The sequence below is a fragment of the Castor canadensis genome, chromosome 11, assembly GCF_047511655.1.
Source record: "Castor canadensis chromosome 11, mCasCan1.hap1v2, whole genome shotgun sequence".
NCBI lineage: Eukaryota > Metazoa > Chordata > Mammalia > Rodentia > Castoridae > Castor > Castor canadensis.
The window spans coordinates 138,477,723-138,496,152 of NC_133396.1; the positions used below are offsets into that span (position 1 = coordinate 138,477,723).

General features: G+C 35.9%; 1 protein-coding gene and 1 long non-coding RNA gene across 8 annotated transcripts in view; one reads left to right on the top strand and one right to left on the bottom strand.

The window, feature by feature from the left end:
* Window positions 1-18,430, bottom strand: part of Akt3 (AKT serine/threonine kinase 3) — a 286,879-nt gene that overhangs the window by 163,755 nt on the left and 104,694 nt on the right. For 6 of the 7 annotated variants that reach the window (XM_074048785.1, XM_074048783.1, XM_074048781.1 and 3 more), the window contains exon 3: window positions 10,447-10,572. In XM_074048785.1, coding sequence (XP_073904886.1) covers window positions 10,447-10,572 — 126 coding nt within the window. Of the gene's footprint in view, window positions 1-2,129; window positions 2,283-10,446; window positions 10,573-18,430 lie in introns of those variants that run through there. The other variant, XM_074048787.1, reaches the window with a different exon arrangement.
* Window positions 1-18,430, top strand: part of LOC141413986 (uncharacterized) — an 85,009-nt gene that overhangs the window by 58,678 nt on the left and 7,901 nt on the right. Inside the window, exon 2 of the long non-coding RNA XR_012439106.1 lies at window positions 2,194-17,449. This is a non-coding gene — a long non-coding RNA (uncharacterized lncRNA). The remainder of the gene's footprint in view (window positions 1-2,193; window positions 17,450-18,430) is intronic.

Consider the following 18,430-nt stretch of genomic DNA (forward strand, 5'->3'; position numbering starts at 1 on the left):
ATCTCTCCCACAGAAAAGAAGGCAAACTTTTAAAAAGTAAACAGATACAAAGAGATAATGGACTTTCCAAGCTGAAGCTACCATGTAAAACCTGTAATGAAAGAAAGCTTGTTCTCTTTAAGGTGGAACCTTAAAATGGAGTATTTACTTGTGTCAATAAAGTTATTTTATATTCTATCAGAAAAGAAGATAACCAGTCATGTTCATCGTTACGTGCAGTTTTGCACATAAAACACCAGGAAAGCCAGGGCAGGTTTAGCCTGCTCAGCTAAGCCAGGTGAACAAAGTATCTGGTATGATTAAAGCACTCTCTTCATTATTTCAAGTACCATATTTATTTCTATCATGTATCCTTCTTTCTCCTTTGATATTTTTCATCCTATACAGACACAGGGAAATAACATACCATCTGGAGCTTTCATTTATTCCTGAGGATTTCAAACTCATTTAATTCAACAGGAAGACAGTAAACCAAAGTTTCTCAGGAATGGTTTTTTAAATTAATGCTATTATTGTTACCTGGAATGCAGTTCATCTTTTGAAATTTATTTCTTTCTTAAACTCTTAAGTATATGTTTTAATTATAAAACTTGCTTCAGAACTTAACCACAAAACATCTCAAGTACCAACTTCAAGTGTTTGTGGCATGTTTTTACTACAAATTCTTCAAAACTAGTAATAGTTCTATCATTTATCTGTGGAATAATGAAATGAACACAGGAGTTGACATTAGATTCTCTTAGTCATAGGCTACATTCTGTCTCTGCCAGTTGCCAGATAAGCATGTCATACAGCATCTCTGAGTGCCTCTGTAATGGGAAGCATAATACTTAAGTCACGTGCTATTGTGAGACTAAATGAGGTAGCATATATAAAAGGGCTTGGTACATAGTAATGCTCAAAGACAGGCTGCCTGCCTTCTTATTTCCTTCTCTATTCCCAGTACCCAGTTAAATGGTGAGAACAGAAAGGTTTTTAAATATAAACTTTCTCAACAAAAACTTTTATCAGAACTTAGACTTCATATACATATTTATTAATTTTGATAATGTATGTTTCCAAACTGTGCTATGTTAAACACACACACACACACACACACACACAGAGTAGGCAATTTCAAAACAGAGTAAGTGTGAGACTGTTATATGGGAAGACAAGGAAAAAAGTCAAGAAAAGAGGTGTAGGTAAAAGTACTTAAAAATGACTCAGTGACAATAATTATGGATAGAGTGTTCCTTTACTTAAGCAGCTATGGACAAACGAGGAAAAGTTCAGTGAGGAAGAGAGAAGAATGAGGCAAGGAGAGAGGAAAGGAGGGAGGAAAAAGAAATGAATGAAGGAGAAGAAGGAAGGTTGGTTATGCTGGGATCTCTTTGACATTCTGGCATCACCTGATACAAGCCCCTGAGGTGGATCACTCCTTGCATCCCTTCCCCTAAAAATAGTACCCACTGCATCCTCTATCTTTCAAAAAAGAAGTAGTAATCAAAGAACTGAATTAATTTAATTTCCCCCTATGGGATGGGTTAACAAAGAGATCCTCTTAGAATAGCCAGAAAAACACTTAAAGATTACTTTTATTTGGATAAAACTTCTAACTATAAAGAAGGTAGCAATAGTCACAAGGACCCTCCTCAGCCTGCAGAAGCTTTGTCTTCCAAAGGCTAGAGTTTGAAGACATTGGTCCATACCCAGCTATTCTATCCCACCTCTAAAGCCCTGGGCCAAGCCATAGTGCTGCCTTCTCTTCTTGCCTGAAGAACCATAAGCAGGCTTTGTGGGTAGCAGGCTTTGTGGGTCTATGTTACTTTGTTTAATCATAAGAAAGACTAACCCCTAGAATCCAAGTCCCTGGCATTAAATAAAACTGAGATCCTTCCCCCCATACAAGCAATAGTGGGTGCCTTAACTACAATTATTGTAAAGGGTTCTCCTTAAAACATGTATCAAGGGTTGGGGGTCCAGCTCAGTGGTAGAATGCTTGCTTAGCATGCAGAAAGCCCTGGGATCAATCCCCAAACTACACACACACACACACACACACACACACACAAATGTGCACCCTATTTCAGTCTTTAAAGAAAACTCAAAAAAGAAATTCCCTGCCCGGGGAAATGACTGCTATTTACCTCAATTCAGCAAATATTAACATCTTCTTTTGTTGTGTTTTTTTTTTCTTTCTTTCTTTTGCAGTGCTGAGGATCAACCCAGAGCCAGGAGCATGGTAGGCAACTGCTCTACCACTGAGCTCCACCATTAGCCACTACTGAGCATCTTCCATCACACCTCAATGCTCTTACTTGCATAGCACTTTAAAATTTACAAAGTGGGTTCACATACATCATCTCATTTAATGGTCACTGTAATCCTGAGATGTAGTATCCCTGTTGTTCAAAGATGAGAAAAATGAAAACGAGAAGTTATGTGATTTTTCCAAGGTCACACTGCTAGGAAAAAAAAAAAAAGTAGAACCAAGACTCACATTCAGGTCTTCTGGCTCTCAAGTCCAACAGTCTTCCAGTACTGGAGAAATACTCATTAATGCCATGGAGAAAATCTGAAATGAGTAAATACTGATCCCTTTGATTTTATGTAAGTTTCCATATTCCTTTGTTTTCTGATAAATGGGACTCAGAAAATAAAGACTGTAACTAAAAAGACTGCCTGAGAAATCCTTCGGAAAGAGGGTAAGAGATCACAGAAGCTGTAAGAGAAAATATAAGCTCTAAAATAGAAATCTGAGCAGATCATTTGCAGGGTTATAATGAAGTATTAAAAATGGAGAATTATTTAACAGGAAATTCAAATGACACACCTAAGTACATTCATGCTTATAAAGGACAATGATAAAGCCTTTCTGAGATGCAGAAAGCTAGATTTGAAACTCAAGACTGATACTATCATTTCCAATAAAATGTGACCACACTTTTTCTTATCAAGTTGAAGAATGACTTAAATGAGGGAAAGGAAACAGATGACTCACTACAGTGTCTTAGTTACATTGTAGCTTTCTAAAAAGCAACCTCATTTTAGTGATTTTTATAAAGATTTTCTCCATTCTCAACTCTAAATTTGGTTTATAAGTTAAGTTCTGCAAATTAATGAATATAACAGCACTTATAATAATGAAGGCTGTGAGTAAATTTGACTAAATTTACAATAAGTCACTTTACTATGAATTTTTAAGTAAGGCATTTATCCCTTATACTGAGGTACACTTACTACCAGACTTTAACTTTCCATTTAACTAAAAGTCTATTTACAATTAGTAATATAAAAGCATCAAATCTTCAAATAATTAAGTCCATAAAATGTTCTACAGTATCACTCAAAATAAAAAAGAGGGTTAGGAATTCTGTATGTCATTGAACCTATCATAATGAAGCATTTAGGTCAAGAAGAACATGTATGGAGGTTTGGGGGTGGGAGATCGGTGATAGACTGCTTGGCTGGCATGTATAAGGAGGCCCTGAGTTCAATTCCCAATACTGCAAAAAGAAAATGTATGGAACACTAAGATGTAATAGAAAGAGGAATAGTGAAAAAGATACAGGGCATATGAACATCATTATGATTATGATTTGGCACATGTTTATGTCAATAAAATAGTAATTCAGCTTCCCGATATTAAAAGTGGAGACAAACTGACATTTCTTTGAGTGATGAGATGGTATTTGCAAAGGAACTTTTTCTGAAGCTAAATCTACTTTACGTGTTGCTTCCAAGTATTTCAAAAAAGAGAATATTTGAAAGTAAGAGATCAATGAGTAGACTGAAAATAATGTAGGGATTGATGAAGAACTGCATGAGTGTCTAAAGGGAGGAACAGTAGACAATTCCTTCTGACAGCTCCTGTCTGACAGCCTATTTGTCTGAGGAAGTATTCCTTCCACTGCCATAGGTCCTTTCTTTTCAAATCAAATACTGATTTGGACACCCAAAGCTCAAAACCATCTGATGCTTTCCAATTGGTTTTCATTAAAAATATCAGATTGGTGTTCAAAACCTTCCTAAATCATTACAACTATTATTTTTTCCCTCCAACATAAATTCTCTGTTTAAGATATTACCTATAGGACTCACAAAACAAGCTACTTATTAATCCTACCTTTAAATGTTTGCTTATGTTGTTAACCTCCTGACAAAGAGCTTCCATCTGTACAACCTATCTTTCAGGGCTCATGTTACTATCATAAAGTCTTACTTAGTCACCCTCGCTTACATTTAAAGTTCACTTCTACTCAATTCCTATATCATTTATTTCTTGTGATTTGATTTTGGGAATTAATCCCTGTGTTGTGACTACTTGTCATCTGGGACAGGATGGAGTGTCAAGTGACGTTATCAAAGTCCTGCACATAAGACTGTATTATGTGACCTTTTCAATATGCAGTAGGGCTATAACAAGCTATAACGATCAGTACGTATTTAACAGTGAGTTATTCTACTCTCTCATAGTCCATACATATTTGCATAGTTCCTAGTTTTCTAAGTGTGCAAGGTTATTACTCTAGGTTATATTATATATTAAGTAAGACTAAGAAAGTAAGAGAAAGTCATAAGCTTTTTCTTTCTCCCTCCAGTGAAAACATTAGTAAGAATGAACTGATTTTTCTACACACCTGAAATCTCTGAGTCTAACACTTACTCAGAGACAAAGATGATTTCCTTACTTTCTTTCAGAGAGAGGACAAAAACAGGTTAGAGAGAAAACATTTTATTTTTAAAATTTGTCCTAGATCTTTTTTATAAAAGAGATTAGAGAAATGCTTCAGAGAAAAAAGGGGTATTTTTAGGGTGGGTCAATATTTATTTCCAGTACAAAATAAGGTAGAATTCTAAGAGGTGCTTCTTGTGACATGAGCCAGCATGCCTCCACAAAGAATAAGAAGGAAACTTCTAGAAACAGGATGAGCCCAAAGATCACTGGACAAATGCTCCAGTCTTTCACAGAGGAATTATTTCCCATTTTATAGTTAAGCAAACTAGGGATTCAGTGAAAAGATGGTAACTTTCAAATGTTAAAGAGACCACATGACTAGGGAGAAAACCTACTTGCTCAAAGTATCTTCAAGCACAACCTTGAGACAATGTGTGTATCCTACATTAGTTTTCAATCCAAAATGTATTTTCTGTGCACAAATGATCTCAATCTATAATCATTAGAAACATATCAAGCCACAGTTCTCGTTAGAACTGTACTTTGAAGAAACCTTTTCTAAATTTCTGAAATCACGTCTCATCCCTCTAAATCTATGATAAATCTATAGTTTGTCCCCCCAAAGGCCCATGTGTTAGATGCTTGGCTCTCAACTTGGAGCTCTTGGAACCTTTAATAGTGGGACCTGGTAAGAGGTCTTTAGGTCACTGTGGGGAGTGTCCTTGAAGGAGGCTATGGGATCCTAGTCCTTTCCATTCTCTTTTTTTGCTCCCTGGATTTGAGGTAAATGGTTTTAATCCTCCATGTGCTCCTACCATGATGTAATTTATTGCCTCACCACAGGCCCAAAAGCAATGGGGCCAACCAATCATGAAAAGGAAACCTCCAAAACTAGGAAATAAACAAACCTTCTCTCTTTCACTCCTCTCCCCACTTCTTCCCTTTTTGTTATTGTTATTGTTGTTTTAAGACAGGGTCTTACTATGCAGCCCAGGCTCACATTTAACTCACTATGCATCCCATGCTGGCTTTGCATTCATGATCTTCCTGCTTTAGTTTCCCAACTCCTGGGACTACAGGCATGTACCACCATGCCTGGAAACCTTTTGTCTTTGTTGACTGATTACCTTGGGTATTTGAAAGCTGATTAACACAATGTTTTAATACTGATACTTAACTACCATTGCTTTCAATAAACCACTCACTTTCCAAAGGCCTCTTCTAAAAAGGAGAAATTTGGACTAGATGTTTTCAGACATTCACTCAAGAATAGTTAATAAGCTATAATATGTAGGCACTAGATGATGTAAGATAAGAATAAGCTCTTTCCCCTAAAACAACTCATAGATGATTGGGTAATATATATACATGAAGAAGATAACCAAGAAACAATGTGATAGCAAAGGTAAGAGTTTTGGGAAAGATATAGGGGAATAATTTAGAAGGAATGGGGACAGAAATTTAAATGTGAATTAAATCTGGTTTGGAAGAAAATTATCCAAGCAAATAAAAGATAGAAGGACATCCCAAGCAGAGATAAGGGCATAAACAAAGCTAAGTGCAGAAAAGAAGCAAGAAGGACATCCCAAGCAGAGATAAGGGCATAAACAAAGCTAAGTGCAGAAAAGAAGCAAAGGGAATTATAAACAGTTCAGTACTGTTGAAGCACACTTGCAAAACAGAAGAGACATGAAGCAAGAGTTGAAACGAGAGGCCAGATTGAAGAGATCTTTGTATGATATATTAAGAAGCTGGACGTTATCCAGTAGGCAATGAAGATCCAAGACAGGGCCTTCAAAGGCAAATGGCATAGTTAAGATGTAATTTTAGAAAGATCATTTTGACAGCCATGTGAAGGAAGAACATGAGTGGTACAAACTAGAGGCGGAGATTCTAGTTAAGAATCTACAGCAGAGAAGATGAGGGCTCATTCCAGGATGATTACAGGAAAAGATATAATAGGTTAAAGGAATAGATGAGGAGTGGGGTAAAGATGAGAAGGCCAAGAAAAGGCATGGGATGGAGCCAGGTTGCTGCTCAGGCAGAGACAGAACTGAGATATTGAATACAAGGGAAGAAATAAACAAAATTATCTCGAGTTCAATTTAGGACATGTTGAATCCAAGAAGCATCTAGAGTAAGTGATGTAGTGCAGCCATGTTAATGTAGTAACCTACTGCTCAAGAGGGCAGCCTGGCCTGATGATATGTAAGTCTGGGAGGAAGCTGCATGTGGGCTGTAACTGAAACCGTAGAAGTCAACGTGACCACCTGGGAGAAGGTAAAAAGTGCCAAGAGTCCTTGGCCAGAGTTTTGTTAAATACCAAAAGTATGTGTTATGTAAGGAAGAAAAACCAGGAGAGAGAAAGATCCCACAACACAATAGGAGAGATCATCCCAAGAAGGAGATGGTAATCAACAGAATAAAATGCAGCCCAGATGTAAACCCAGAAAAAATAAGAACTAAAAAATGTCTACTAGACTTAATGATGGCGTTCAGCACATACTCCTCCCCAATACGGGCCCTTGGTATTTCAGAAAACAGGAGAAGCCGGAAGGCTACTCTCCTACTCTCCCTACCTCCTGCCCATTCCCCCTAAGCAGGTCGTAATACCTAGGAAAGATTTTTTGCTTTCCCTTGGAGCAAGTCTTAAGTTCATTATTCAAAAGGTACCCTCCCTGTTCCTAGAGGAAAGAAACATCTTTATCTCTAAGGACATGAAGACACAGAAGAGAAGAATGTGAACACATAGACCTTGCTAGCTAAGTCCCTCTCTCCTCTCCCCTGCCCCTGATTTATTACCGTTAGATTATACCCCTTTTTCCAATCACACTTCCACATGGTTATCCACCTCTTCATCAAACCTAAGCATAAAGGTCAGAGGTGATGGTACACATCTGTAATCCCAGCTATGTGGGAGGCAGAGATTGGGAGGATCGTAGTTCAAGGCAAACCTGGGAAAAAAGTTAGTAAGACCTTATCTCAAAAACAAGTCAGACAGAGTGGCACATGACTGTGGTGCTAGCTGTGCAAGAGGTAGAGGTAGGAGGATTATGATGGTATAAAGCCGACCTGAACAAAAAATGTGAGACCCTATTTGAAAAATAAGTGAAGCAAAAAAGGGCTGGGGGCATGGCTCAAGTGGTATAGTACCTGCCTGGCAAGTGAAAGGCTCTGATTTTAAACCCCAGTACCACCAAAAAGAATAAAGGGAATTCAAATTCTAAGTATCAGAGGGGTATTATGCATATATAACATTTCCCTAATTACTTTAATAAAATGATCTTTTTCTTCTTGATGCTACTAGTTTGAACACAGGTCTCGCACTCTACAGCTTGAGTCATGTTCCCAACCCACTTTTCCTTAGTTTGTATTTTTTTAGATAGGGTCTCGTGCTTTTGTCTAGGCTGACCTCACTCTGAGATCCTCTTACTCTGCCTTCTTGGCAGAAACTTGAATTACATAACCTTAAAATGATCTTTTTAAAAAGATCTTCCCTTAATGCCTCATAAAAATATTCTTTGTTACCCTAAATTCACGTTTCTGTTCTACTGATGAAGAACATTAACAGAGTTTTAGAGAATGACCTGCCTAAGGTCATAATCATAACTTGTACCAAAGTTGAAATTTAACTCCTGCCATTTCATCACTAGACTCATTATTTCCTTAGGTAATTATTATTTAAGCCTTCAGAACAATAAATTTAAAATAATTTATTTCCTTTAGGATCCAGATTAGTGATATTCCTAAAAACTAAGGAGTTGACCAACCTACAACTTTACTTGTTAGTTTAAGGCAAGTACCAACAAGTACTTGGTTATACAAGTAAAGATTACAGATGTCAACTAATAATTGTTTTGTGGATAAGCTGTCAGTCACCAAATAGTATCTCTCCCCAAGAGTACAGCATCTATTTCAGCCTCTGCCAGTGGAAGTGTTGGAGCAGATGTTGGCAGACTGTGACATACAGTATGTCTTTAAAACTTGTTGGGGTGTGAAATTTCATAAGGTCAAAAAATGCTGCATTTTGATCAGCAGATACAGGAATTCTGTACTTTTAAAATCATTTCAGACAAGCCAATAGAATTGCTTATAAAATGGACAAAGAAACTATACTGGCTTTAGGGATGACATGCTAATGTATGCTATTAACGGTTTAAAGGATAATTTCTATCACCTTAACACAGGTTTTCAACCAAAACTCTTAGAATGAAAATGTGTTCTTAAATCAATACAAAATGTAACATACTATTTCAATTGGCAAGAAGATTCAAAAAGCAATTTCCTACTGAAACAAAGCCATTAATATATAATAGGCATTTTGGTGGAGAAAAAAAGATGTTTTCCTTTAACTAATGTAGTACATGATAGAGGTCTCATTTTTTTTTAATGTTGTGGAAATATTATGTACTCATGTATGAAAATGGAAAGAGATATATTGAAACTATTTCAGGAATGGAGAGAAGGGGGGGATAAAGGAGAATGATGGAGGGGTTAAATTCACTATGATATGCAGTAAGGACTTCTGTAAATGTCACAATGTATCCCTAATACAACAATAATATAATAATAAATAAACAAAATAAAAAGGAAAAACCCTTGCATGAAAATCCATTCATAAAAACATAGATGGTTTTCATTTTAAGCTAGTATCCTTATCCTTATCATTTGAACCCAAATAATTCCACAAGCCCTTTGGTTTATCTTTGAAAACAGAAAAAAAAAAAAAAAAGATGGACTCTTAAATTAGAAAATCAATTTTATAATTCAAGCAATGTTGTCTTCTTAGGAGTTTTTTTATTGTTATTTAACTCTGTTTTTTGGCTTCAATTTTTCTTCATATCTTTTTCAAATGTGGCTAACAGATAGTACAACCAAAACTTAAAATTAAGGAGGTTGTTTCATTAAAATTTTCATCTGAATGACACAGACTCTAATTAGCTCTAATGTGAACTGATTTTAAGTTAATTTTAGAATACAAATTGATGTTAACTTTAAAATGCTTTACTCCTGAATTAATACATAAGGATCCTTTCACAAATGAGTCACTAGATCTGAGCACTCTGAAAAGCCTGGTCATAGTATAATAATAATAATAATAATAATAATAATAACAATTCTTATTATTATCTTTATCAGTCACCTTTCAGTTTATTTTATGCTACATTTAAACAAATGCAACATTTCTAAATAAATTATCATTTTTTAGATTTTTATAACAAACAAAAATTTAGCCACAAACATAAAATCTCCCCAGAAGATGATTTCTAATGTAAATCACTTGTTTCTCATCATTCAATCAAATGACCTTAAATTATAGGAAACTGACTAGGAATGTACTAAGTATTGTAACATCTTACAACCAAGTTCAATCAAGCAATCAAATTCAAAGGTTTTTGTTTATATTTTATAAAGAAAATCTTGAAGTACATACTTGGGGAATATTTATCACATTCCAATTCTACATCAGAGAAATGTTAAAATGGTAAACTGTAATTCACTGTGTAAGACTGTATATTCTGGATAGCCCCTATGCTAAGGAATTGAAACTTCTATCAAAACTGCAAGGGCTGTGGATGTAGCTAAGTGGTAGAGTTCTTGCCTAGCATGCACAAGGCCCTGGGTTCATTCCCCAGCACCACCAAAATTACATTAAAAAAAAATGAAAATCTCTCTACTATTAAGTAGAAACTCAAACTTTTCCACTGACTTTTCAGATAGCCTAACATATTTGACACAAAAGCATGCAAATAAATAAAGTGAATCAACAAAAATAATTAACTTACTTGCCACTGAAAAGTTGTTGAGGGGATAAGGTAAATCCACATCTTGAGGTTTCTCTTTATATCCTATGAATGAGCCATCTGTCTTCAGAAGGAAGTATCGTGGCCTCCAGTTTTTTATATATTCTCCTACATGAGGAAAGCATGTATGTTAGTGCTGAAAAAAATGAACAGTCGCTTTTATGTGAAAAATAAATTATGATACAATATATGTCCTACAACACTGGCCTCCAAAAATTTAGTTAGGCAATTTTCTTTTAACTCAGCTTACAAAAGAAAATACATAAAACCTACAATTAAGATTCAATAAAAACCCAAACATGTTTTGTTTTTAATGATTTCACTTTGATAACTCATTTGCACCATTATTCCTTCAGAGAATCACTCATCTGAGCACAAATTTTGTTCAGTTTTCCATTTTATCAGATGGTTGTTAGAGTGTATTTCCAGCCGTTTTACAAAGCCTTAGTAAATCATGCATACGGTGTTTATGAATTTCAGTGAAAAATACTTATCATAAGAAGAATATGAAATAGATGTTTCTCATTCATGAACCTATAACTGGTTGTGTAACTTTTTTTTAAAAAGAAAGGAAAAAAAGTTAATTTCCATTCTTTTTTTTTGGAGATAGGATCTTGCTGTGTAGCCCAGGCTTGCCTTCAACTCAAGATCCTCCTGCCTCAGTCTCCAGAGTGCTAAGATTAAAAGTGTGTGCCTAGCTTTCACTGTTAAATCCTGACAGTACCTTGTTCTTCATAGGAAAGTAACTTTTCACACGAAACTGTAAATAAATCAAGAAAATAAAAGAACATGTGGAATCCTTCCTCTGACATAGAAATTCTCAGATTTATCTTAGAACCTCTTGTACTCTTAAATATTACAGAGAACTAAATGCATTTTTGCTCATGTTTCTTATATCAGGTTAATTGTATTACAAATTAAAAATAAAAATTTCATTACTTCCTTTAAAAGTAACAATAAACTCATTCCATGTAACATTGTTGCATTTAAAAAAAAAAAAAACAACTTTCTGAGCTGGGCATAGGAGCACAAACCTGTAAGAAGGCAGAGGCAGGAGGATAATGAGTTCAAAGACAGCCAGAGTAGGCTATATAGCAAGATCCATTATCAAAAAAACCAAATAAAGAAAAAGCTACTAAAAATAGTGAGAAGAACAGTACTGCTTTGCATTCTTGCAAATGTCTTTAATTTCTGACATAACAGAAATAGCTGGATTCTCTTCTCTACAACTATATTCAGTCTGTTACAGTATGTTGTTTTCATTGAAATACAGGGAAAAATCTGACCCAAGCAGATATGTAGCTAGAAAAAGGAAGATTGACTATTCAAATAGTTACAGATCTATTTCTTTGATACTACACCAGATTTCAACAAGAGAGACTTTCTAAAAGGTTAACTGCAATGTGCAATTAGAAACTTTATAGATGAACATTCTGCTCCATGAAACCTACTAATCCATATTGTACTCTGGAGGTTCTACCTATTTCGGAATACACACACTGCTACTGATACAAAACTTTCACAGTCATGCTCTGAGAAATGCATCCTTAGGCAATTTTGTCATTGTGCAAACATCATGAAGTATACCTATACAAAAAGAGATGGCACAGCCATCCACACATGTAGGCTGTGGGGAGTGGGGGTGCACACATGCCGTGTCCCCTATTTTTGCTAACGCTATGATGAACAAAACAACAGAGGATTAAATCAAGGCCAAGAAGAAATGATGCAACCAAAAGCCAAGCTAAGTTATGAGTTAGGGTGCTGGCCTAACATAGTATACTACTTTGTAATATACATATATATCTATATTTGATGATACTGGGGTTTGAACTCAGGGCCTTGCACTTGCTTCTACTTGAAACACTCTGCCAGTGTGTTGGTTATTTCTTGAAATGGTATTTCACTTGATGCCCAGGCTGACTGGAGAGTTATCCTCCTATTCATGCTTTCCTACATAGTTCGGATGGGAGGCATGCACTACTGCGTCCCCCTCCATTGGTGGAAATGGGGTCACAAACTTTTTGCCCAGGCTGGCCTTAAACCATGATTTCCCTGATCTCCACCTCTCAGGTAACTAGATTATAGATATGAGCCACTGTTTCTGGCTATTTTTCTTAATTAAGTAGGCAGTAACTCTAAAACAATGGTAAAAACCATAGTAGAGTAAACACATAAGCCGTTAACATTTATTATTGCGTATATTACACTGTGTGTAATTATATCGCTAAACTTTTATATGACTAGCAGCATACGTTTGCTTACACCAGTATCACCACACACACACAAGTAGAGCATTGCACTGTGAATATGATCTCATCAGGCAACAGGAATTTTTCAGTTCCATTATAACCTTATGGGACCACCATTTCATGTGTGGTCTGTCACTGACCGAATTCTTGTTATGTGAACATGACTAAATTCAGTAGGGATTCTGGTATTTTGGCTTCTGTAGTAAGCTAAATGATGGGCCCTGAAAAAGGTGTACATCCTAACCCCTGTAATAATATCACTATATATAGTAGAAAAGAATGGACGTCACCTTATTTGGCAGAAGATGTGATTAAATAAAGAATTCTGAGAAGTGTCTGCTGGATTATCTCAGTGAACCCTAAATCCAAATTTAAAATGTCCTTATATGAGCAGAGGTGACACGTGGAGAGAAAGGAGGCAGCAATGTGAGCACAGATTCACCATAAGCTATGGAACACCTGGAGCCACCAGAGGCTAGCGGAAACAAGGAATGGCTTCCCCCATGCCTTCAAAGGGAACGGGAGGAGGGCCCTGCCCACATCTTGTCTCCTAACTTTGGGCCTTCGTGGCTGTGGGAAAATAAGCCCCTGTTGTTTAACTCATCTACTTTCTTGTTCTTTTGTTACTGCAGCCTTAGGAACTAAGACAGCTTCTAAACACTATAGCCAAAGGACTGTTCATAGAGCAGCAACAAGAGAAAACCCACTAATGAAGCTCTTGGCAAGGGCAGGGTTTAACACAGGCACAGAAGACAAGACCCTCCTGGGCCCTACAGATGGCAGAGGGCTCTGGCTGTGAACTGTGGAGCTGGAAGGGAATGTTTCCTAGAGCACACAGTTCTACTTCGATTACAGTGACTCCCAATTTTGAACCTTTGTCAACTTTCTTACATCACTTAATATTTATTAAAACAAAAAAATCTCAGTGGTTTTGAGCGGGTGTTCACTGTAAAAAACAGGATACAAATAACATTACACTTTGACTCTCGGGCTTTGTTTGTCTTTAATGACCTGCAATGGAATGTGATACAAACGCAGATACTCCTACGAACACTTTTGACAGGGTATTCAAAGGGATCCTCTTTACTAGGGATGATACGCATTCAACTCAAGGCGCCCCAAAGTTGACAGGGCTGATTTCTTATTGTACACCTAAAGTTAAATTGCATTATTTAATAACTTCAACCTAAATGAGTTCACACATAGAGTTCATTTTGTTAGTCATTAACACTTCATTAAGAATCACGTATCAATTTTTAAAAGGAGGAGCTATCAGAAAGTACCAAAGCAGGAATTAGGAGTATATGTCAATGAACTAAAAGTGGATAGGTTAAAATATACAAATGGTCTTTCACCCAGAATCACTAGGGAATGCCTATATTTGTTCAAACCCTTTGATAATTCAGCCTTTTGTTCCCACAAATCATGCTGATATGATTCCTTCTTATGGCTAAGTTATGATCTAGAACCTGATCATAACTCTAACTACAAGACAAGTAAAAAATTAGACCTGAGGAAGCATGTGCCAATTGAGAACTCTGAAGAAATACTCACTCATTTGTTAGAGACCTACCCTCAACTGTCTATGCTAAACTAGATATGCTAAAAACACAAGGAGATTAACTTAGATTTTATTAAAACAAATACAAGCACAATCTGAATGAAAATAAATCTATATGACTGTAGCACCATTTCTCATAAATATCATAAAAACATCCTTTAGAATTCAGTTAAACAAAACAGCCACCATTTTTTAACTAGAAAGTAAAAGACTAATTAACCAACAGTTGTAGAGCTAAAAATTGAGTTTCCTAAGATATACAAATGATGAGGTCTTTTAAGTTACCAATGGTCATTTATACTTGATATAATATAGGCTCAGAAAGCTGGTCACTTCATAAGGAATGAGGTGGAAGTATTCTCAAATGTATGTAAGGGAACAGCATCACTGTCTTATTATAAAGCCAAAACAATTATAAGCTTAACTGTCTTGAGAATACTGAGAGTTTTATATTTTATTCCCATGTTTAATTACAATCTAAGCATTAAAATGTATTATGATTTTTCTTTGTATGTCTGAGGGAAAAATGAAATCTATACTTAATACATATATTAGTGAAAAAATAATCTCTTTTACAACTTCCTTATTAAAAAGGGAACATTCCATTAGTATTTAAAAAGTTACTGTGACATTGTTAACTATGATAAGACATGCGGACACATTTTCAAAACAAATCTTATTTCAAACAAATGCTATGTTGTGCAATAAAAGTTACAACGAATTGTTGTCACCAATAATGAGGTCAATAACCTTCTCAAATTAGGCTCCAGTTTCTTTCCTACTCCATCTCATCATTAAAATTCTCTTAAGTAGCAAGACATGGTGGCACCCACGTGTAATCCCAGCACTCAAGAGGCTGAGGTACAAGATCAAGATTTAGAGGCCAGCTGGGACTTCACGGTGAAAGCATTTCAAACAAACCAACAAGCAAAGTCTTTAAGTAAAACAAAATAATGATAAAAAGCAAGGACTCTGGAGTTGCACGGTTTGGGTTTGTTTGAATCCTGATTGTACACTACTGCTTAGCTTTAGGAATGCTTACTTTCTGTATCATAGTTTCTCCATCTAAAAAAATGGGAATCACATGGTACCTACCTAAGTGGCTTTGTAAAGGCATGATGTAAGTGTTTTTAGAATATTACTTGACCTATAGGAAATGTCAGATCTGTTATTAAATGGAACTGCTAAATATGATAATATAATTTATAATCAGTACTTATTCAGGAGTATTTATATAAATAAGGCACTAATTAATAAATTTAGCCCATTAGCCAAAAAAAGTCTCTTTAGCTGGTGACGGGTGTATGAAATATGAATCATATCTAAAAAAAAATGAAAAGGCTATGCAATATTTGAATACAGCATTAATTTTATTAATACTTCTACTTTTTTTTTAAAACAGAGATAGGGTATCTGAGGGATCAATGGTCTTCCAAACAAAAGTGCAAAATTCTCAGATCTTTCTAAACATTTTTTTCTTTTTGAAATGGGTCTTACCATGTTGCTCAGGCTGGTTTCAAAACCCTGGCCTCAAGCAATACTCCTGTTGTAGCCTCCCAAGTAGCAAAGACTACAGGCGTGGGCCATCACACCTGGCGTTTCTGAATTATTTTTATTAAATAATATATACAAATTGTACAATTCCATGAAAAAAAAACAAGTATTTTAAGAATTTCCAAAGCATAGCTTAACCCAAAAAGTGGCAGCTTTCAATAAAAATAAATTTTAAGTGCTTGAAGAAACTCCAGCAATACTCTTAAATAAAAGTCTTCATGAGTCAAGTTTTACCTCAGACAGAAAAAAGTTTATTGTTAATATCAGTATGAACTCTACTTAATTTCATGCTTCACAATATAGTAAATATTTAGTTGGTGACATGACAACCAACATTACACATATGAACCACCTAGAGGGAAATATGGCAGGCTCTTTTTTCCAACTAGTGGATTTCACAAATAAGAAAGAGCACCAAAAATAAATACTAAATACATAACTCATAGTTGTATGATTTCCTAACTATTTAAAGCCAAGTATCATCACAGAAGAAAGGACTGATTACCAGGTTAGCAAAGCACCTGCAATCTGCTACATTTTTAGATGCAGGGATTCAGTAAGCTCTAAGTAGGACCCTGGTCATCTTTCTCAGGGAGAAAAAAGATGCTTCTCCTGACCTTATCAAAATTCTATCAGCTGGGCACTGGTGGCTCATGCCTGTAATTCTAGTTACTCAGGAGGCAGAGAGCAGGAGGATCAGAGCTTGAAACCAGCTCAGGCAAATAGTTCACGAGACCCTATCTCAAAAAACCCCATGACAAAAAAGGGCTGGTGGAGTGGCTCAAGGTGTAGACCCAGAGTTCACATATCAGTACCCGCCCCCCCCCCCAAAAAAAAAGGTAAAAAGAATCATGAAGATTTGATTTTACACTACTTACAGTGCAATGGAATAACATAATTTTTCAATCTCAGAGACAATATGAAACGTAACTTTTAAAAAGTTAACGTGCTTTTTCATATTGTAGATCCTTATTAAATACATCTTATTTAGATTTTGCAGCTCCTGCAAACTTAAATGTTTAGGCTACCATTTCCCTTTCACTGAGCCTTTCAAATATGTTCTTCCCTTTCCCTTTGGCAAATTAAAAGTGCTAAACTGTCTTGAAGTTTTAAGTGTGGTAGGCAGCCACAATAATGGTACCCTGAAGAAAGGGGGATATGGCGAGCAAATTTAATTCAAAATGAAATTGGCCTACTCCACAGGCTAACACAGAAGGATCGGCTGAACCCAGGAGTTAAGGTCAGCTGGGGCAACATAGTGACGCCTCATCTTCATTTAAAAAAAAAAAAAGTTTTCAAAATGAAAATCTCTCCCATTTCTTCAATCATTCTTGTTGGAGAATGTTTAGGCTATCATTTCCCTTTTACTGATCTTTCAATTATGTTCTTCCCATACCCTTGAGCAAATTAAAAGTGCTAAATTCTATTGTGGTATCTATGCAATGTCAACTACCTGCTATTCCCTGGCATTTCCGAACAGAATCCTCTGTGTGTTGAGAAAAAGGTGCTCAATAATACTCGCTGGCTTTACTGCTGCAGAAGGAACATGGAAGGTATCAGCAACTGACCCTCAGCATTTCATGAAAGAGCTCTGCTCAGCTGCTAAACGGATTCCAAGGTAAGGCACTGCATCTGCTGCACTTTGAGAGGTTTTTCTGCTCTTGGACAACTCAAGATCACCAATGCAACTGGCCACATGGAATTTGTTCATAATTTTGGCAATTCTTCATTGTGCTTCCAAGATGTCTTAAAAGCTTTCCAGATGTACCCACATTCCTGTGCTTTAACACGCGTTCCTTCGTGATTATTTTGAAAAATATGTTATAGTCAGGGAATTTTGCTTCCTCCGCATATGCATGAGCTTGTCATTTCTGTATTAAGTATAGTTTTCATATCTGCTTCCTAAAGAAGGCAGGGGTCCATGTTTTGCTTTGAAGTTGAGGCAATGATGACAAAAATATCTATGCACTGAATACCACAAGATGTTAGAAAGACAAACTTCTTTAAGATCTCAGTGCAGCTGGGTTGTCAGTACTTTGTCAGAATTATAACTTTCTTTTGTTTTCCAGAAAATGTAATTATCATTCACCCTTAAGGATTCTGTAATTTATTTCATGATATTCTGTAAATTGGTTAATTGAATCCTGACTCCTGTTGTTTTTAGCAACATTACAGCTTAAACCAAAAAGTACTACTTTTTAATTATTCATTTAAGCACAAGAACATCCTAACAGAATTATAACATCAAACTTCACCCTGAGAGAAGAGTAAGATGAATGTGTGTGCATGTGTGGAGGGAGGGAGGGAGGGAAGAAACAGAGCATCCACACAAAAGTAGCCAACAGAAAACAGCATCCTGGCAATTTAATGAAGAATAAATCATGATATTAGTTTACGTAGCAGTAGATATGTTGTGGAGAATTACTCAATCGTACCCAATTTCCTGCTGAGTTAAATGTGAGCTAAATTATTATTGTGCTTACATTTACACCCTTACAGATTATGAAAGCAAAGCTTTCTTTTTAATCTTTTTGTATTATTGTAAAAAGTCTCCATTTCTACACCCCACACTGCATTGAACACAAAGTCATTTCTACCC